This window comes from Lissotriton helveticus, chromosome 9 (genome assembly GCF_964261635.1).
Source record: "Lissotriton helveticus chromosome 9, aLisHel1.1, whole genome shotgun sequence".
NCBI classification, from domain to species: domain Eukaryota; kingdom Metazoa; phylum Chordata; class Amphibia; order Caudata; family Salamandridae; genus Lissotriton; species Lissotriton helveticus.
Window position 1 is genome coordinate 1,216,835,270 of NC_136070.1, and position 17,008 is coordinate 1,216,852,277.

A 17,008-nucleotide genomic window follows, 5' to 3' on the forward strand; every position below is an offset into this window, starting at 1 on the left:
AATGGATTGTTATTGTTAGCACATAGCTGCCTCATTAAAGTTGGCTCTTTTTACACCACAAGGCATCTGTCATGATCTGGTCGAAAGCAGGGCAAATTTCCCAAGGTACCAGTCAGTGGTCATAAAGGGGTTCAAAAGACATGCTTATCCAATCTTTGAGCTCTCTACAGAGCAATGGTCAGGTGGGCCCATTGCAATTATGATTATATGTGAAAGTATGTGAAGGGTGTACACAGCTGTCAACATCCTACCAGGGAGAGAGTTAAAGAAAATGCAGTCTGTACAGGTGAGTGGGTGCATTGTGTGTGGGTGGGGGGATGGGTGAAACAAAGGAGATGCAAAGAATTACGTGCAGAAGAGAGTGAAAAGAGGGTGCTGAAGAGGAAAGAGATGAGGTGAAAGATATACAGATTGGGATTTTATTAGAACGAGCTTAGGAGAAAATGAGAGTAAATGTCTAACCAAGAGGCTGCTGAACAGAGCGATGAGAACAGTAGAATCAGGAGTTATAGAGACACTCCGAAGACCTTGACTCTTCCACACTCCAGAGTAATGTTTAATTCACAGTCTGCTTAAAGAGTTTAAATTACTGTGTGTATGTATCTATATATCTCTCTCTCTCTCTTTCTCTCTCTCTCTCTCTCTCTCTCTCTCTCTCTATATATATATATATATATATATATATATATATATATATATATATATATATATATATATATATATATATATATTTATGCACAAACAGAACTATAAAAAACACACATGCACACAATCTTAGTGATAGCCTGTTGTACGTGACCCACCATATTTATCTGTGGCCTCCTAGTGTGCCACCCTAAATAGAGACGCCACGGATGAAGCTTTTTTTTTTCTTACCTTGCTCAAGTAATTCCTCTGACAAAGGAATGTCATACTTGTGGCAGAGCTGCAAAATGTCCATGTACTCCAGGAGGACTTCACGCCTGAAGTGGTTCACCATATCCCCGTGCTCAGGGCCGAGTGTGGAGGGCATTGAGTGCTTGTCTATGGCTGCATTCCCAGACTTGACTACACCGCAATGGTCCACCAAGTCCTTCAGCCTGCTCTATAGGGAACAAAACACACATGGGCCTAAGCCCTCAGTCACCTCCTTTGGGTTAGAAGCAAGGGTGCAGTTGTAATTCATACAGCAGGGCCAGTGGGACTCAGTCCCATTGGTATAAGAGTCCACTTCACTCCAATGATGTATGCTGCTAGTGTTACAATAGGACAAAGGGTGCCATGATCATGCACCTGAACCTCAACCTCCATCATACTGTAAAACCCACATCACCCCAAAATGTATCAATTCACTAAAAAACACAATGAAACGCATAACGATGTTGCACAAGACAGATGAGCTGCAGGTAAGGTTTTGAAAAACTCCCTTGGGCACACCACATTCCAGTTCAGTGCTAATACAACCCAGAACGACTTAGAACTTTGGTTTGAACTGTTCAATTGATGCCACCCAGGACTCCCAACCCCAGAATGCACTAGGTTGGTAAATAAAAACCTGTAAGCCGGCATCCCTAATGGCATAGGGTCATCTGGTAACCTCAACTTCTGGATGGACAATTCGCACGAATCAGGCATCCCCTCCAATTTATTTATTAATGTGTTTTTATATAAAATATAAACAGATAAACTCTAGACCCAAAAATAATAGTATTAAGTATATATGTCTACTACAGATAATTGTGGTTAGAGTTACATATGTACAAATTGCAAATTCCCTCGCAGCGATTAAGGTGTTGAACACTTTGAAGCAGACGCATTGATGGACTGACGGACCGTCGGTTACCAAGCCGCGCCTATAGCAGGAGATACAAAATGTGTGACCTCAGGACCTAAGATATACAAAGACTGTCATTGGAAATACGCTTTGACATGATATTCCTAGGCCAGGAAAATCTATTGTTGGAGCAGATAGAGATGGCCTTAGAATTTATCCAGTACCAAGGCTTTCCTGCAAATGTGGAAAAATCCGATCTGGAACCTTAAAAAAAGATGGAAGTCTGGAGGTTCTTAGTAGACTCAGACAAAGAGACCCTTTTACCCCCAGAGGCACAGGGAAAGGTAATAAAGAAAAAGTTGAAGATTACATTGGTGCAGCAGCAAGTTTCTCTCCCACATTTGGTGAGCATGGCGGGCCTTCTTTCATCCTCTATTCAGGAAAACATTGCAGGACACATTTACTATTGGGCTTTTCAACGGCTAAAAATAGGGTATTTACATTAGGGACTAGCATACTCGGAGATGGTTCCGTTAGCCATGGAAGCAAAAGAGGAAATGAACTAGCGGCCACCTTTCCTACTTCCCACAGATCTACCCTTGGAATCAGATGCAAGTATCTGGGGTTGGAGCATCAGGTGGAAGAATATGGTCCAGGTGTGAGTTGTCAATGCATATACATTGTTTAGAGCTTCTTAAAGGCTTTTAGAAGTTCAGAGTCTGATAAAAGGCAAGGTTAAGTATTCAGTTCTCATATGTATGGACAATATGACAGCAGTAAGGTACATAAATATATTGGGGAGCACAGGGTCCAGGCCTCTAATTGAATCGGCCAGGGCACTCTGGGAGTTTTCTCTCTGCTAAGTGATATCTCTAAAAATAGAATATTTGCCAGGGGCACACACCTGGGTAGCAGTTTGGTATTTAAGGAACCTCCATGATGCTAACAACTGGCATCTGAATGGGCAGATCTAATCATGGCTTGGGGTCCATTCGACATAGACCTATTAGCTCATTTCAACAGATATTTCAGTTGGCGGAAGTTTTAGCGACAGACTATTTTTCTGCAGAAGTGGTCACATGGAAATCACTATACTTTTCTGTCTTTTAATAATAATACTCAGGATTGCACAGCAGGCGGGCAGGCAGTCACCAAGGGAGGACTTGATAGCACCACTATGCACGACACAACCTTGGTTTCCCTCCACTTAGAGCTTGAGGCAGATTACCCAATTCCCACACTTACTGAGGCTCCCTAGGGGCAATACCATGAGCTTGCTCCATGGAGCAACCTGAAACTGGTGGCATGGAACCTTTCAGGTTGCTCTAAGACATGCCAGGTCATTGTGGAGAGGTGTGGTGCAGCGGCCAGGGCAGCTGATTTTGGAGCAGAGGGTTCACGGTTCGATCCCTGGCTCTGGTGGCAGCTCAGCTTAGCACCATGTGACTCTGGGCAATAGTTCACTTGATTTCCACGGCGGTCCCCAGCGCCTTGAGACCCGTAAGGGTGAGTAGTTTGCGCTTTACAAATATGGATTTAGATTTTAGATTTAGACTTTTGGAGTCTACTTCAGGATATAGCAAAGTCTCATGGGCACAAGATACATTTAAAGCATATAATTCATCCTGGGAAGTTTGGAATGGCAGGTGCATGGATCCTATTTCATCAGATGTCATAGGAATTGTACATTTCTTGGCATTTCCAGTGGCTGGTCAAAAGTCGTGTGGGACTTTTAATGGGTACAGGTCAGTGACATCTACAGGATATCAAAGAGTTTATGGTAAACTGGATAGGGAACACCTTTTGATTTGCAGGTTGATAAAGGGGATTACATATGCAAATCCTACTAAACCCAGATATTCTGTGTTATGGGATGTGAATTTGGCATTACAAATGTTCCAATTATGGAGTTATAATGATCATTTTTCTTTGAAGTTATTATCAGGCAAGTTTGTTATGCTACTTTGCCTAGTATCATTTAGGAGGGTCTCAGATGTTAGATCTTTGGATGTTTCTACAATGCATTTCTCACCAATTGGGGTTGACTTTACCATTACAAGGGGTACCAAGTATGCCTCTAACTCTATAGAGTTTCCTTTGTTCCCCTAGCTCCCTAGATTATGTGTTGTGAAGTGCATTAAGCATTACTTAGAGGTGACTGAAGCCCTTATAACCTTTGCCCTGCAGTTATTAATTGCATTATGCACACTGTTCTCTCCGGTGTCCGCAACCACCCTAAGTAGAAGGGTTAAGGGGTCAATGGTGCTTGTGGGGGTGAACACAGGCCGTTGTGGGACTCACTCAGCCCAGAGTGCCATGGTATCAAGAGCAGTGGCAAGATTACAGGATATGCCTAAATCAGAAGATTGGTCTACATGGTCAACGTTTAAGACTTTTTATTGTAAACTAGTTCATTACGCGGCCATGACAGTTGGAGCAAAAGAAGGAAGAAGCAAATCTTATTGTACTTGCTCTGAAATATGCACACACATGCATATAATTGGTAGTATCTAAATTTAATTTACAAAAGGATTGCAGGAGTAAAACGTGAGGAAAACGATGGTGCTGCCAGCTTCCCAGGAGTACACCAGTTACAGGGAACTCTCTGTGAATCCCCCCAATAATGAAACCATAATTGTAAATCTATGCCAAATGCAAAAAGGAAACCTAGAAGGAAATTTACAATTTTATTTGTGAATGGTACCTGAAAAATTTGAGTTCTGAATTGGACTACATTGGGCCAGTGCACAGATTGACAGCTTCTTTGGCATTTTCCTGCTCTTGAGTTAATTACAGGCGTAAGCATTTCACTTGGGGTTTCTTTATCAAGAGATTTAGCCAACCTTTTTTATGGCAGGCATAAAATATGATCTCAGGAAAGGTTTAAGAAAGAAAAACCAAGACAGTGGAACCCTATAGAACACAGCACCTGACCCGCTATCCTTTTTTAAAAATATATATACGTTGGAAATACCCAGATGTCTGTGTGCACACTGTTAACGCACCCACTGTCACAACGCAATCCAAAAGCAGGAATGTCACAATTTGAAACAAAAACAAAGGTGCACCACAAAACAAGGCAAAATCTTAGATCTGTGTCCAAAGGTGTATTCTTCAAAGTCCTGCTTTTATTTAAACAGGGTTAAAACAACGATCAGGATGAACTAACCAGCCGACGTGTTTCGTCCTTACACAAGGACTTCTTCAGGGCATAGCTAGTTTGCATATGATGACAAATGGCAATCTGGCCACGGAGTTCAAAGGAGTGGCTGGTATGGTATAGTCCCTCTCGCTTATCTATTTTTTAATTTTTTAAACACATAGAGAATCTCATCACATATATTAAGCAAAAGGGTGTGAAGTCAATCTGATCAGACCGTCTTTGCCACATGGGATGTTAATCATCCAAATGGCTATTATATCGAGCATGTAGAAAACCCTTCATAAGGGTAGAATACACAATCATGGGATGGGGTTAAGTTGTGATGAGCCTAAGTCCAACCAAAATATCGTGGGCCCAATATTAATGGTTGTATGCCGTAACCGGCCTCAATAACCCAGAGTTCGCGGTTGAAAATGTCTCCTGTCTGGTAGCGTCAGGATAGGTATAAAATATGATCTCAGGAAAGGTTACCGAATTGCTCCACGTTACCAAGGGCGCAGTGCTTCAGTCCTAGTGTTTCATTTAACAAGCAAATTCATTGACGGAGTTGTATTCCTAGTTTGCCTCAGTTCGTCCAATTGAACTAACATACCTGAAAATAAAGCTTTATAAAAGAAAATCTCAGGACTGGAGCAGTGCATCCTTGGTGATGAAGCCATCTAGTAACCTTATCTTAGTGTGAGATTTGTGGTTTATTAGTTTTTTTGCTCCTTACAATGAGTTTTTTAATTTCAAAAGATTTATTAATTTAAGGAGCACATAAGGAAATAAGGTACAAACAATAGTGATACCAATAAGATCAGAGAACTACAATCAATATATGAGGACCAAAAAACAAGTAGCGTAAACCATAATGCAATATACTAGGTCCATTAAATTCAGATAAAAAACCAATTAAAGGATAGAAGTTAAAATTCAGCAGACATATTTAACAATGGTACCACTATCAGATTATAGTTGTGGGGAAAAAAGGGGAAGGATAAGAGAAGATAGAGAAGAAAAGAGAAAAGAGAAAAAGACGAAAAAGAAAGAAAGGAGGAATAAGAAAGAAGGAACAGAAAAAGGAAGAAGAAAAGAAGAGCGAGAGAAAGAAAAAGAAAATGGACTTCCGCAGAACCTTCCAACCAAGGAAAAACACAAATTAATCAGACACATTAAAGGGGTATTGCGCAACCAACCCTTGCGAGGCTGAATCCATATATGAGTCTAAAGCACACCAAACACCCGCAGATACGGAAGGAGTGAGATGAGCCTGATCAACAGAAGTATGTGCACTTCGTAGAAAGGAAACCCAAGCCCACCAAGTATGATAAGAAATCGAAGAAAACGACTTCCATTCCATGAGAATAACCTTCATAGCAATAGTCAACAATAGGTCCAACAACTGCAACTCCATGGGATACAAAGGAAGAGGGACCGGGGAAGCTACCTGACCTAAGATAATTAATGGAAAAGAAAGTTGGAACTGAATACCAAAAATAAGCATAAGGTGTTTGTGGATGAGGTCCCAAAAGGGTTGGAGGAGGGAACAACCAAAAAACATATGTTGGAAATCACCAGGTAGTAACCCACAACTCCAACACAAGTCATCTGCTTTAAGATTCAGCGAGTGCAATCGAACAGGAGTCCAATGAAGGAGATTGATAGAGAAGAATTTAGATTGCAATAGTGAAGGGGCAATTTTATTACGTAGAGAAAGCTTACCAATAAGCTGCCAAGTGTCGGAAGAGATATGATCAGTGAGAGTATGATCAAAATTATGCAGCCATTTACGTTGAGCAACAGTTGAGGCAGGCATTATAGAAGATGACAAGAATTTATAAATTTTGGAGGCCACATGACCCAAACGAACCCACAGTTGGAAGAGGGTAACTGTGGGGGAGGAAGGATGAAGGCGCAGTTTAGCAAGAGCCACCTTAATTTTAAGGAAGGTATAAAAGTCCAAGTTAGATAACGAAAATTGGCTCGCTAAGGAAGAAAAAGGTAGAGGTTGATCATGAACATCATAAAGCTGTTTAACAAGCGATATACCTTTACCAGCCCAATAAGCCATCATAGAAGGATCAACATCGACCTTAATTCTAGAATTCCGCCAAATAGAAGACCATCGAGATTTATGAAGTGGAACCGCCACCTTTTTATCAATCTTCCGGATCGCCGCAATAGTATCCAGAATAATAGAGCGGGAGAAATGGATAGAAAGGGTATTCGTAGTCAGAAAGGAAGCAGTCGGCAAAGGAGAGGCCAGATATTGTTCAATTAACAACCATGAGGGAACATGAACAGAAGGAGAAGAGAACCATAAGGCGCCCTGAGACGCCAAAAAGGCAATTTGGTATTGTTCCCAGTTAGGAAGGTTACAACCCCCCATATCACAGGGTTGACGTAAAAATTTATAGGCAATCCGAGCCCTTTTGCCATTCCATAAGAATTTAGATGTAAGAACATCGATTTCATGAAAGAAGGATGCAGAGAGATTAACCGGGAGCATAGAGGAGACAAAATTAATGATAGGGGTAATCATCATTTTAAGCGTTTGCAGACGACCCCACCACGAAATGTGCTTCGGAGACCAGGTTTCCAAAAGATGTCGCACTTTAAGAATGGTTTGAGATTCATTGTAAGAAGTGGTAGCAGAAAGGGAAGAACAGAAATAAATACCCAAATATTTTAATTGTTTAGATTGCCATTTGAAGCCCGCAGATCCCATATGATGAGAGAAACAGTACGCATTTAGAGGGAACATCTCAGTTTTATCCTTATTGAGGGTGTATCCAGAAACCTTGGAAAATCGAGAAATCGTGTCAGAAATAGCAGGAATGGCCAATGGAATATCGTCAGAAAAAATTAGAACATCATCCGCGTAAGCAGCTGTTTTGATACAGTGAGGACCAAAAGAAAAACCTTTAATATCAGGGTGGAGGTCAACCATCCTGAGAAGAGGATCAATGGATAGCAAGAATAAAAGGGGGGATAGAGGACAACCCTGCCTAGTACCTTGTCGAAGATTAAAAAAGGATGAAGTAGCACCATTAACACGTATATTAGCTCTAGGTGAAGAGTAAAGAGACATAACCATTTGAATGAAGGAGTCCCCAAGATTATGAGCACATAAAACAGCACGCAGGAAAGGCCAAGAAACCTTATCAAAGGCCTTTTCAGCATCAAGTGCCAAGGCGGCTGCCGGAAGCTGGGAGCGTTTGGCTGAACCAAGAATATGGCAGAACGTTCGAATATTGTCACGCGCCAGACGTCCCTTTACAAACCCTGTTTGCGAGGGATGGATCAGATGAGGAATAAAGGATTCTAGACGCTTAGCTAAGATCTTCGCAAAGATCTTAGCCTCCATATCGAGCAGAGAAATAGGACGGAAATTTTTGGGGTCAGAATGATCTTTCCCTTCTTTTGGAATCACTACAATGGTAGCATCAGCGGAAGAACCAGATACAGAACCATCCGTACTGAAAGCATCAAAAACAGATTTCAATTTGGGGACAAGTACCGGAAGAAAGGTTTTGTAAAATAGAATAGGGTAACCATCCGGATCTGGTGCTTTTCCAGAACGAGTATCTTTAATAGCAGCGGTAATTTCATCAGGGGTAATTGGACCATTCAAAGAGGAACTGTCGTCCACAGATACTGATTTTATGGGAATTGTTTGTAGAAATTCTTGACATTGCTCAAAGGAGGCCTGATTAGAGGGAGTATATAAGTTATTATAAAAGTCACGGAATACTTCCAGAATCTCCTCAGTCTGGAACTTCTTAGACCCCGAGTGGTCCTTAATAGAAGAAATACGGGAAGATATACGAGAAGATTCTTGAAATTTTAATGTGGCCGCAAGAACCTTGCCCGCTCGATTTTTTAATAAGAGCGCCTTAGATTTTTGAGCTTGAAGGCCAATATGAGCTCTTTTGGTGACAATAGAGTTGTGTTTATATTTCAAATACTTAATGGACTGTAGACAGGATTTATCTTTGGAATGACGAAAAAGAGATTCTTGTGTTTTAATCTCACTAGCTAAATCCGTTAGTTCTTTCTTAATAACCGCATTCCTCCTTGCCATACATTTAATGACGTGACCACGAAACGTACATTTAAAGGAATCCCAGAGCACCACCGGGGAAGCTACTGAGCCCTCATTTTCAAGAAAAAAAGTCAGAATTTCCTCAGACAACTCAGAAACCTGGGAATCATCATACAGAATTTCTGTATTCAGTCTCCATGAACGAGATCTCGCCATAGGAGCAAAGGACAACAGCGTGAAAGAAATTGCGGCATGGTCGGAAATCAGGATGGGATGAATAAGAGGAGAAGAGGAGGATTGAAGAAGGGAAGAGTGTACCAAAAGATAGTCAATACGCGAGAAAGTGGAATGAGGGGAGGAGAAAAAGGAAAAATCACTACAGAGGGATTAAAAAGACGCCATACATCTTGAAGCTGAAGAAGAGAACACATATTAGTCATTTGTTTATGCGCTTTCGGAGGGCGGAAATGGAAGGCTGAACTTCTATCAAGAAGTGGATCCATTGGTAAATTAAAATCTCCACCCACAATAAGATTACCAGAATGAGGAGTGTCATGCAATTTCTTGGTTACTAATTTCCAAAACAGCGGATCATCTTTATTAGGGGCATAAATATTCATGACAAAGAGATCAACATTACCATCAGACAGCTTAGACAATAGCCAACGACCCTCTGTGTCCTGTTCGGAAGAAATAATAGACAAGCCAGATTTTTTAGAAATCAACGTAATAACCCCATTCCTTTTACCACATGCATCTGAACAGGCAACATCCAAAACCCACTCCTTCTTCAGGAATAGGGCCTCCCTACTCGAGATCTTTGTTTCCTGTAAAAGTACAAGATCTGAAGCGAGAGATTTGCAGTAGTTCAAAATTTTTGACCTCTTAACTGGGTGATTTAAACCCTTAACATTAAGGGATAATACATTTAAACCAGGCATGATCCATGTAGGGGAACAAATGGAAGAGACATAGGTGATAATATATGAACAAGCATAGTAGTGACAAACCTCCAAACATCGTACAAAGACATTGAAAAGAGGAAGGGAAATGAAGAAGTCCAAGGAGCAAGAAAAGCGAAGAAATAGTGAGAAAAATAGAGAAGAAGGGGGAGAAGAGCAAAGAAGGGAGGCCTGAAAAAGACCAAATTCATACTCGGGGGAACGTGAAAAGGGGGATCAAGGAAACCGTTATGAGGAGAAGAAAATGCAGTATAATCAGCCCCAATAAAACAACATTTCATGAAGCAGATATTAAATAGAAAAATACTTGGAAGAAGCAGTAATAATATAAACATCATCTAAAGCATAAATTTGTGAAAGTGTAAGAGAGAGTAAATATAAATAAAGTAGACATCTGTTTAAAAAAAGCATGCAAAAAGAACAATAAAAATAAAAAAAAGAAACATGAATCATCCGCAATAATAGATACTCTAAACAGGAATACAGTAAATAGGCAAATAAAAACCCATAAGAATCTATAGAACAGCATTCCCTAGAGTACATAAGTCTGGTAGCATGTAATAGATAACCAGGAAACACGTAAAAACAGAGAATGAATGGAAACATAATCGTATGAAAGTAAGGCATCCTTTAAGACTAGCATCTAATAACAAAGGGTAGGGTTATTCATGAAGGAGAAAAGAAAGTACTATATAGATAAGAAGCATGACCTAATAAACAGAAACAGTTAAGAACCATAAAACAGCGTAATCCATAAAACCATGAAACAAGTAGAGAAGGGAGTGAATCGACTAGAAAATAGATAAACCCTAAAGAGAAGCATCCTAAATATAGTCTAACTACAGCGTAGGGGTGCAACTACGCAAATGCAGTCAGTGCAAAAGAGAAGAAACACTCTACAAATAAGGCAAAATCTTGGAAATGAAACGTAGATAGTCGAACATGGTAGAAAAGTAAACAAGCACTGAAATATTACCAGTGGAGTATACACAACAGCAAACTACTAGTAACCGAAAGAAAGAAGAAAAAGAAAACAGAAATGTATAAGGAATTTAAGAAACAACAGACAGAAAAAGGGAACCCACGAGAAGGAGAGTACAAACATGGAAAGGAAGATAAAAAATCGCAAACCGGGGACAGAGAGAAAAAACGAGACAGGTCACGTGCAGAGAAAGAGGAAACGAAAGGGAAGAGTCGCAGAAAGAAGAGGGAAATAAAAGACGAAGAAAACAAAAACAGAAAAAATCGATAGTAGAACCGGATAGGCAGACCCACAAACAACACAGGAAAAGAAGAGCAGGAATAGGGACGGCTTGATAAAGCAATTAAAGTCATCTGATGAGAAAGAAAACAATACGTAGGAACACACATAACAAAAAACAACTATTCGACATCAGGAGAAGGAAAAAGCATCAGACAGAGAAAGTAATAGGTAAGAGAGAACAAACCACCACAAAAAATCATAAGAGAAAATCAAGTCCATCTATCTGAAAAAGAAGAGAGAACAGAGGAGACATAAGTCTACACTTCAAGTGCCCGAAGCACCCGGATCCATAGTAGTCGCTCGTTGAATCTCCATCTGTAGTTCCATCTGATTGTCCAAGAAGGAAGCGAGATCCGCCGGTTCGTCGAAAATTCTGGAACGACCCTTGAAGGTAATGCGAAATTTCGAAGGACCAGAGAAGGAAAAGGGAATGTTCAGCTCAGAAAGACGTTTTCGAAGATTGAGGAAACCCTTCCTTCTTATGACTGTGTCCCTGGCGAAGTCCTGAGAAATTGAAATTCGATGTCCCTCCCAGGAGATAGACTTAACCTTCCGCATGTGAGCAAGAATTTGCTCCGTATGTTGATGACGCAGTGGCTTAAAAATAATCGCTCTTGGCTGTGTTGCAGATTTAGAGCGAAAAGTGGGGACACGATGGGCTCTTTCTATTTCAAAGTCTCTTTGGAATGAGAGTTGTAAAGTAGAAGGAATCCATTGATATAAGAAATCAATCATAGAAGAAGATGATTTCTCTGCATCTTCCGGCAAACCAAAAATGCGCAGATTGGATCTACGATTCCGGTCCTCCTGCTCAGTGAGATCCTTTCGCAATGCCGCCATGGAACGCTCTAAGTGGATGAGAGACCTGGATTGTTTCTGCATGTTATCTCCTGCACCACTGATACGTGTCTCAGTGGGTGAAACACGAATAGAGAGGGCCTTAAAGGGGGGCGTGGCTACAGCGCCGACCGGGATGGCTGCGTGAGCGAGTTGCTCCGCGCCATGTCCCGTCTTTTCTCCTGCTGATCATCACCCCGTGTCGCCTGGCGGCCGGAATCGTGGTCCGGGGGGGCCGCTAATCGTCTGGGGAGCGTTTGGCCCCGGTCGGAGCCCTGGCTGGTGAGCGCGGGTGACCCTGGTGCTCGGCTCGCCTTGGAGCACGGACAAAGGAAGATGGCGGCGCTGCCTCCGTGAGAGCTCCGGGAGTGGAGCGGTGAGTGGTGCCGGAGGGCCTGCAGGCGCCTGCGGGGCCCTCGTGTGGAGCGGTGGACCATAGGAGCGGGCCCCGAGATGCGGTGGCGGTCGGCCGGGATTTACCGGTGAGAGAGGCGCCCCTCCCCCACCCGGTTCCTGGGACAAAGAAGCCTGCCTTGCGCAGCGCCGGCGGCGACACTGTTGGACTGCGTGGCCGCCCGCCCACTGGCTGGACAGCGGTGGGGGCCGACGGGACTCGGAGGGTGCGGTGTGATGATGGGGCAATAGGTGGGCGGCCGCCCGAAGCGCCTGCACGCCCTGGGTCGCGAGCTGACTAGGAGATAGCGGTCGGCCCGCTCCGCGGCGGGGGACCCGCCCAGTGGAAGGCGAGGATATAGCGTGGTGCTGGGCCCCACAGCGTGTGGCGCATTACGGAGACCAGTGTTGCCGGGGGTGATGGGCTCAGCTTGCCCGGGACCTTGATTGCCTTCCTGGCCACCTCTTCAGTGGAGTTTGCTCCCCCTGGCCCTGGTGGGGTTTGCGGGCGTTCCACGAGTGACTGTGGGGCAGCACAGTGGGCACTTCCGGACTGGATGTTGGCGGATGGCCGAGTGTGGGGTACAGCTGGCGCTGCGGATTCCCGCTTGACCTGGGGATTGGTGGGCCGTGCTGATTGGGATACCCCGCTGGGCATCTCAGGTGGACCTGGCCATTGTCCGAGGGAGCTGCTCGAATAACTGACTACCTGCACACAAGATGGCCGCGCAGGGAAATGGCGACGCCGAACCGCCTGAAAGGGGAAGCCGGAGGCTGGATGACGCGAATGGCGGTTTCCCAACGGGGCCCACGCCACAAGAACAGAGGCTGAACCTCCGCCTGGATGCAATTTTGGCCGCGATCACTGCTACGAAGGATGAGCTGCACCAGGATATTGCGCAGGTGGCGTCCGGGCTTGGTCTGCTGAGAGCGGACCATGCCAAGCTCTCTGACCGTGTGAAATCCAACGAGCACCTGCTCCAGGAGCTGAAACCAGCGGTGGTCACGGCGGAACACAAACTTAATGACGTTGTCCATCGACTGGCGACTCTGGAGCGTCGCGTGGAGGACGCGGAAGGGCGCAACCGCCGGAACAACGTGAGGGTGGTGGGGCTTCCAGAGAAAATTGAGAAGGATGATGCGGTGGCCTACTTGGAGAACTGGTTTCGCACAGTGGTGGCGCCGGAGGGCCTTTCCCCCTTCTTCTCCCTGGAAAGGGCGCATAGGGTGCCCGCGAAGCCGCCCCTGGAGGGCAGACCGCCCCGACCGCTGGTGGCTAGGCTGCTGCACTATAAAGATCGGGATCTGCTGATCCAAAGGGCGAGAGATCGTGGGCCCCTCCAGGTGGACAACAGCCAGGTGACGTTATTTCCGGACTACACGCAGGAGGTGCAGCGGTGCAGGGCCTCTTTTCTGTCGGTGAAAAAGGAGTTGAGAGATGAAGGGATTCGATACTCCTTGCTTTTCCCGGCCAAGCTGCGGATCATCGTTGACGAGAGGACTCACTTCTTCCAAACACCTGATGAAGCATGGTCCTGGCTGGAACTGTATCGTGCTGGGACGGATCGGGCACACAGGCCCGCCAGGGATTGTGAGCAACCGGTTGGGGTCAGGAAATCGCAACGTATCCGCTCCCGGAATAGGCGCAAACGGGCCGAGCGGGAGGCGCAAATGCTTGCCGATAGACAGAGTGCGTTGGATGCCACGGCGACCATCACGGGCTCGCAGCGAGAGGACGCCTCCAGGGGTTCGGCTTCGGATGGCGAAGGTGAGAAGACCGGTGATGAAGACTCGGAGGTGGGGGGAGCGCAGGGGCCGGAGGTTACTCCCCAAACGTCAGATGGTATCTTCAATGGGTGAAGCCCGGGGCCACTGAACTTTTTGTAAGGCCTGGACTCTCCTGACTTCTATTGGACTGCCAGGTATGGGGCTGCATTGGCAGTATGGGGCTGTGGGCGCGGGGTGGTTGCTCTGTCGTCCTGGTACGGGGCCCCATTGCCCTCGGTGTCGACCACAGATTAGTGTGATGTGTTGGGTGTTTGAGGTTTGGAACGGGGCTGAAGCTGGGTTACTAGGCCCTGTCCTGGGGTGGGGGTGGGTGGGAGTTAAGGGGCGTGTTTTAAAGGGGTTGTGCAATTGCTGCGATGCGGGTCACATGTATGGGCGTACGCCACTGTTGGGATTGATGCTCCATGGGGACGTTACCTAATTTGAAATGTGTCACATGGAATGTCCGGGGTATTCGTACAATGGTTAAACGCCACAAGGTGCATGCCTACTTGGTGAGGAGGGGCATCCAGATAGCAATGCTTCAAGAGACTCACTTGACACAACAGGAATGCGGGGCGTTACAGAGGAGGTGGCGGGGTCAGGTGTTTGGCACGACCTACTCAGCGTTTGCTAGAGGGGTGTTAATATGGGTCAGAGCGGGCACGCCATTCCAAGTCACGAGCCAGAAGATTGATCCGGAGGGTCGTTATGTGGTGGTGGAAGGGAGGCTGTGTGGTAGGGAAGTGGTGCTGTGTAACATCTATGCCCCCAACGCTGATCAAGCACATTTCTTTGAGGGTTTGTCGCGCTCACTGGCGTATTATTTGGCGGGTCCTGTATTGCTGGCGGGGGATTTTAACTCCATCTCAGATGTGCTCTTAGACAGGTCTCACCCGCCCCTGGTAGACTCCCCGGTGCGCAGGCTTGCGACCCATAGGCGGGACTGGCAGAAGAGGTGGGGCTTGGTGGATGTGTGGAGGGCGCAGCACCCCGAAACTAGAGATTACTCCTACTTCTCGGCGCTGCATGATCTGCATGTTAGATTGGATTCGGTACTGTGTTGCGAGACTCTAGCGAAGGTGGTGATTCATTCTGAGTACTTGTCTAGAACCATCTCGGACCATAACCCACTGCTGATTTCTATGCAATGGCAGAAGGCGAGATCGGCGGTCCCTACGTGGAGACTTCGTCCGGAGACGCTGGATGACCCGGCGTTCTGTGACACGGTCCGACAGGGCATAGATGACTATTTCACGATCAATGCTGGGTCGACAGCGACTAGAGCGAATGAATGGGATGCGATGAAAGTGGTGGTGAGGGGGGTATGTATGGGACGATTTCTGACTGTGAGAGGGACAGTGCTGAATGATCTCGCGAAGGCGGAAGAAGCGCTGAGGAGGGTGGAGCAGCAGCGACCCGAGAAGCCGGAGCTGCAAGACAGCTTGTTACGTGCCAAGGAGGCGGTGGCGACTGAGACGGAGCGATTGCGGTGCTATGATTATAAGTTGTATGCGGTGAAAGTGCATGAGGAGCGCGATAAGGTGGGCACGCTCCTAGCAAAGTTGGCTGATCCGAACCCTAGGGGCTGTCCAGTTATGAGTGTGCGGCAGGAAGATGGGGAGGTGGTTTATTCGCAGTCAGCGGTCCTGGGGCGTTTTCAATCCTACTACACGAGTCTGTACACCAGCCACCTCGAGGTGGAAGCCACGGTCATTGGCGATTATTTGGATCAGATCCCTTTGCCGATATTGGACGAGGGGGAGGCCCGGGATCTGGGGGGCCCTGTCACCCTAGCCGAAATCAGAGGGGCGATTAGTCATATGGCGAGGAACAAGACCCCAGGGGTGGATGGTTTGCCGGTCGAGTTCTACGCCAAATTTATGGACGTGCTGGCGCCCAGACTACAGGCTGTGTATGCGGAGGCGAAACAATTGGGTCGGTTGCCTGACTCTATGACGGAGGCGCTGGTAGTGCCCCTGCTGAAGCCGGGCAGAGATGCTTTGGATGTCTCTTCCTTTCGTCCGTTGTCTATGCTGACTGTAGACTATAAGATCTTGAGCCGCATCCTGGCCACCCGGCTCCTGCCACTGATGACCTCTCTGGTGCATAGGGATCAAGCTGGATTCATCCCCTCTAGGAGCACTTCGATGAATATCCGTCGGCTGATTGGGGTCATAGATAGTGCCGCCATGGCGGCTCCGGGCCCGGTAGTGCTGACGGTTGATATTGAGAAGGCGTTTGATAGCTTGGAATGGGATTTTTTGGATGGCGTACTGTTGAAGTTCGGGGTTGGGGAGGGGTTCCGGGGCTGGACGAGAGTGCTCTATTCCTCGGCTAAGGCGCGGGTGCGGCTGGGGACCTTGGTCTCCTCGGTTTATCCGGTCTGTAGGGGCACGAGGCAGGGCTGCTCGCTATCCCCTCTGCTCTTTGCTCTAGCAATGGAGCCGTTGGCGGCACAGGCGAGAACGGGAGTTGTTTATGACGGGATTGCGCAGGGACTTGACTCGCATTATATTTCGTTGTACGCAGACGACTTGTTACTATACCTGGCGGACTCTGGAAGGGCTCTGGAAGGTGCGGTGGACATGTTGGGCAGGTTCGGGAGGCTTTTAGGCCTCAGGGTGAACTGGTCTAAGACTTGCGTGTTTCCGCTGCGCAAGTCCACGCTCTGCCCGCGGCTCACGAGGCCGGTGGTGTGGGAGCCCTCTTGTTTTGTTTACTTAGGAGTGCGCATCTACCATGTCGCGGCAGACCTCCTTGAGGGGAATGTGGGGCGCTGTCTTAGGGCACTGAGAGGCAGTATGGACTTCTGGGCCACTCTTCCGCTGTCTGTACTGGG

General features: G+C 46.2%; 1 protein-coding gene across 1 annotated transcript in view; it reads right to left on the minus strand.

Moving 5' to 3' along the window:
* The window catches only part of EFCAB12 (EF-hand calcium binding domain 12), a 150,352-nt gene that overhangs the window by 46,813 nt on the left and 86,531 nt on the right, over nt 1–17,008 (minus strand). Inside the window, exon 6 of the mRNA XM_078662392.1 lies at nt 877–1,084. Coding sequence (XP_078518518.1) covers nt 877–1,084 — 208 coding nt within the window. The remainder of the gene's footprint in view (nt 1–876; nt 1,085–17,008) is intronic.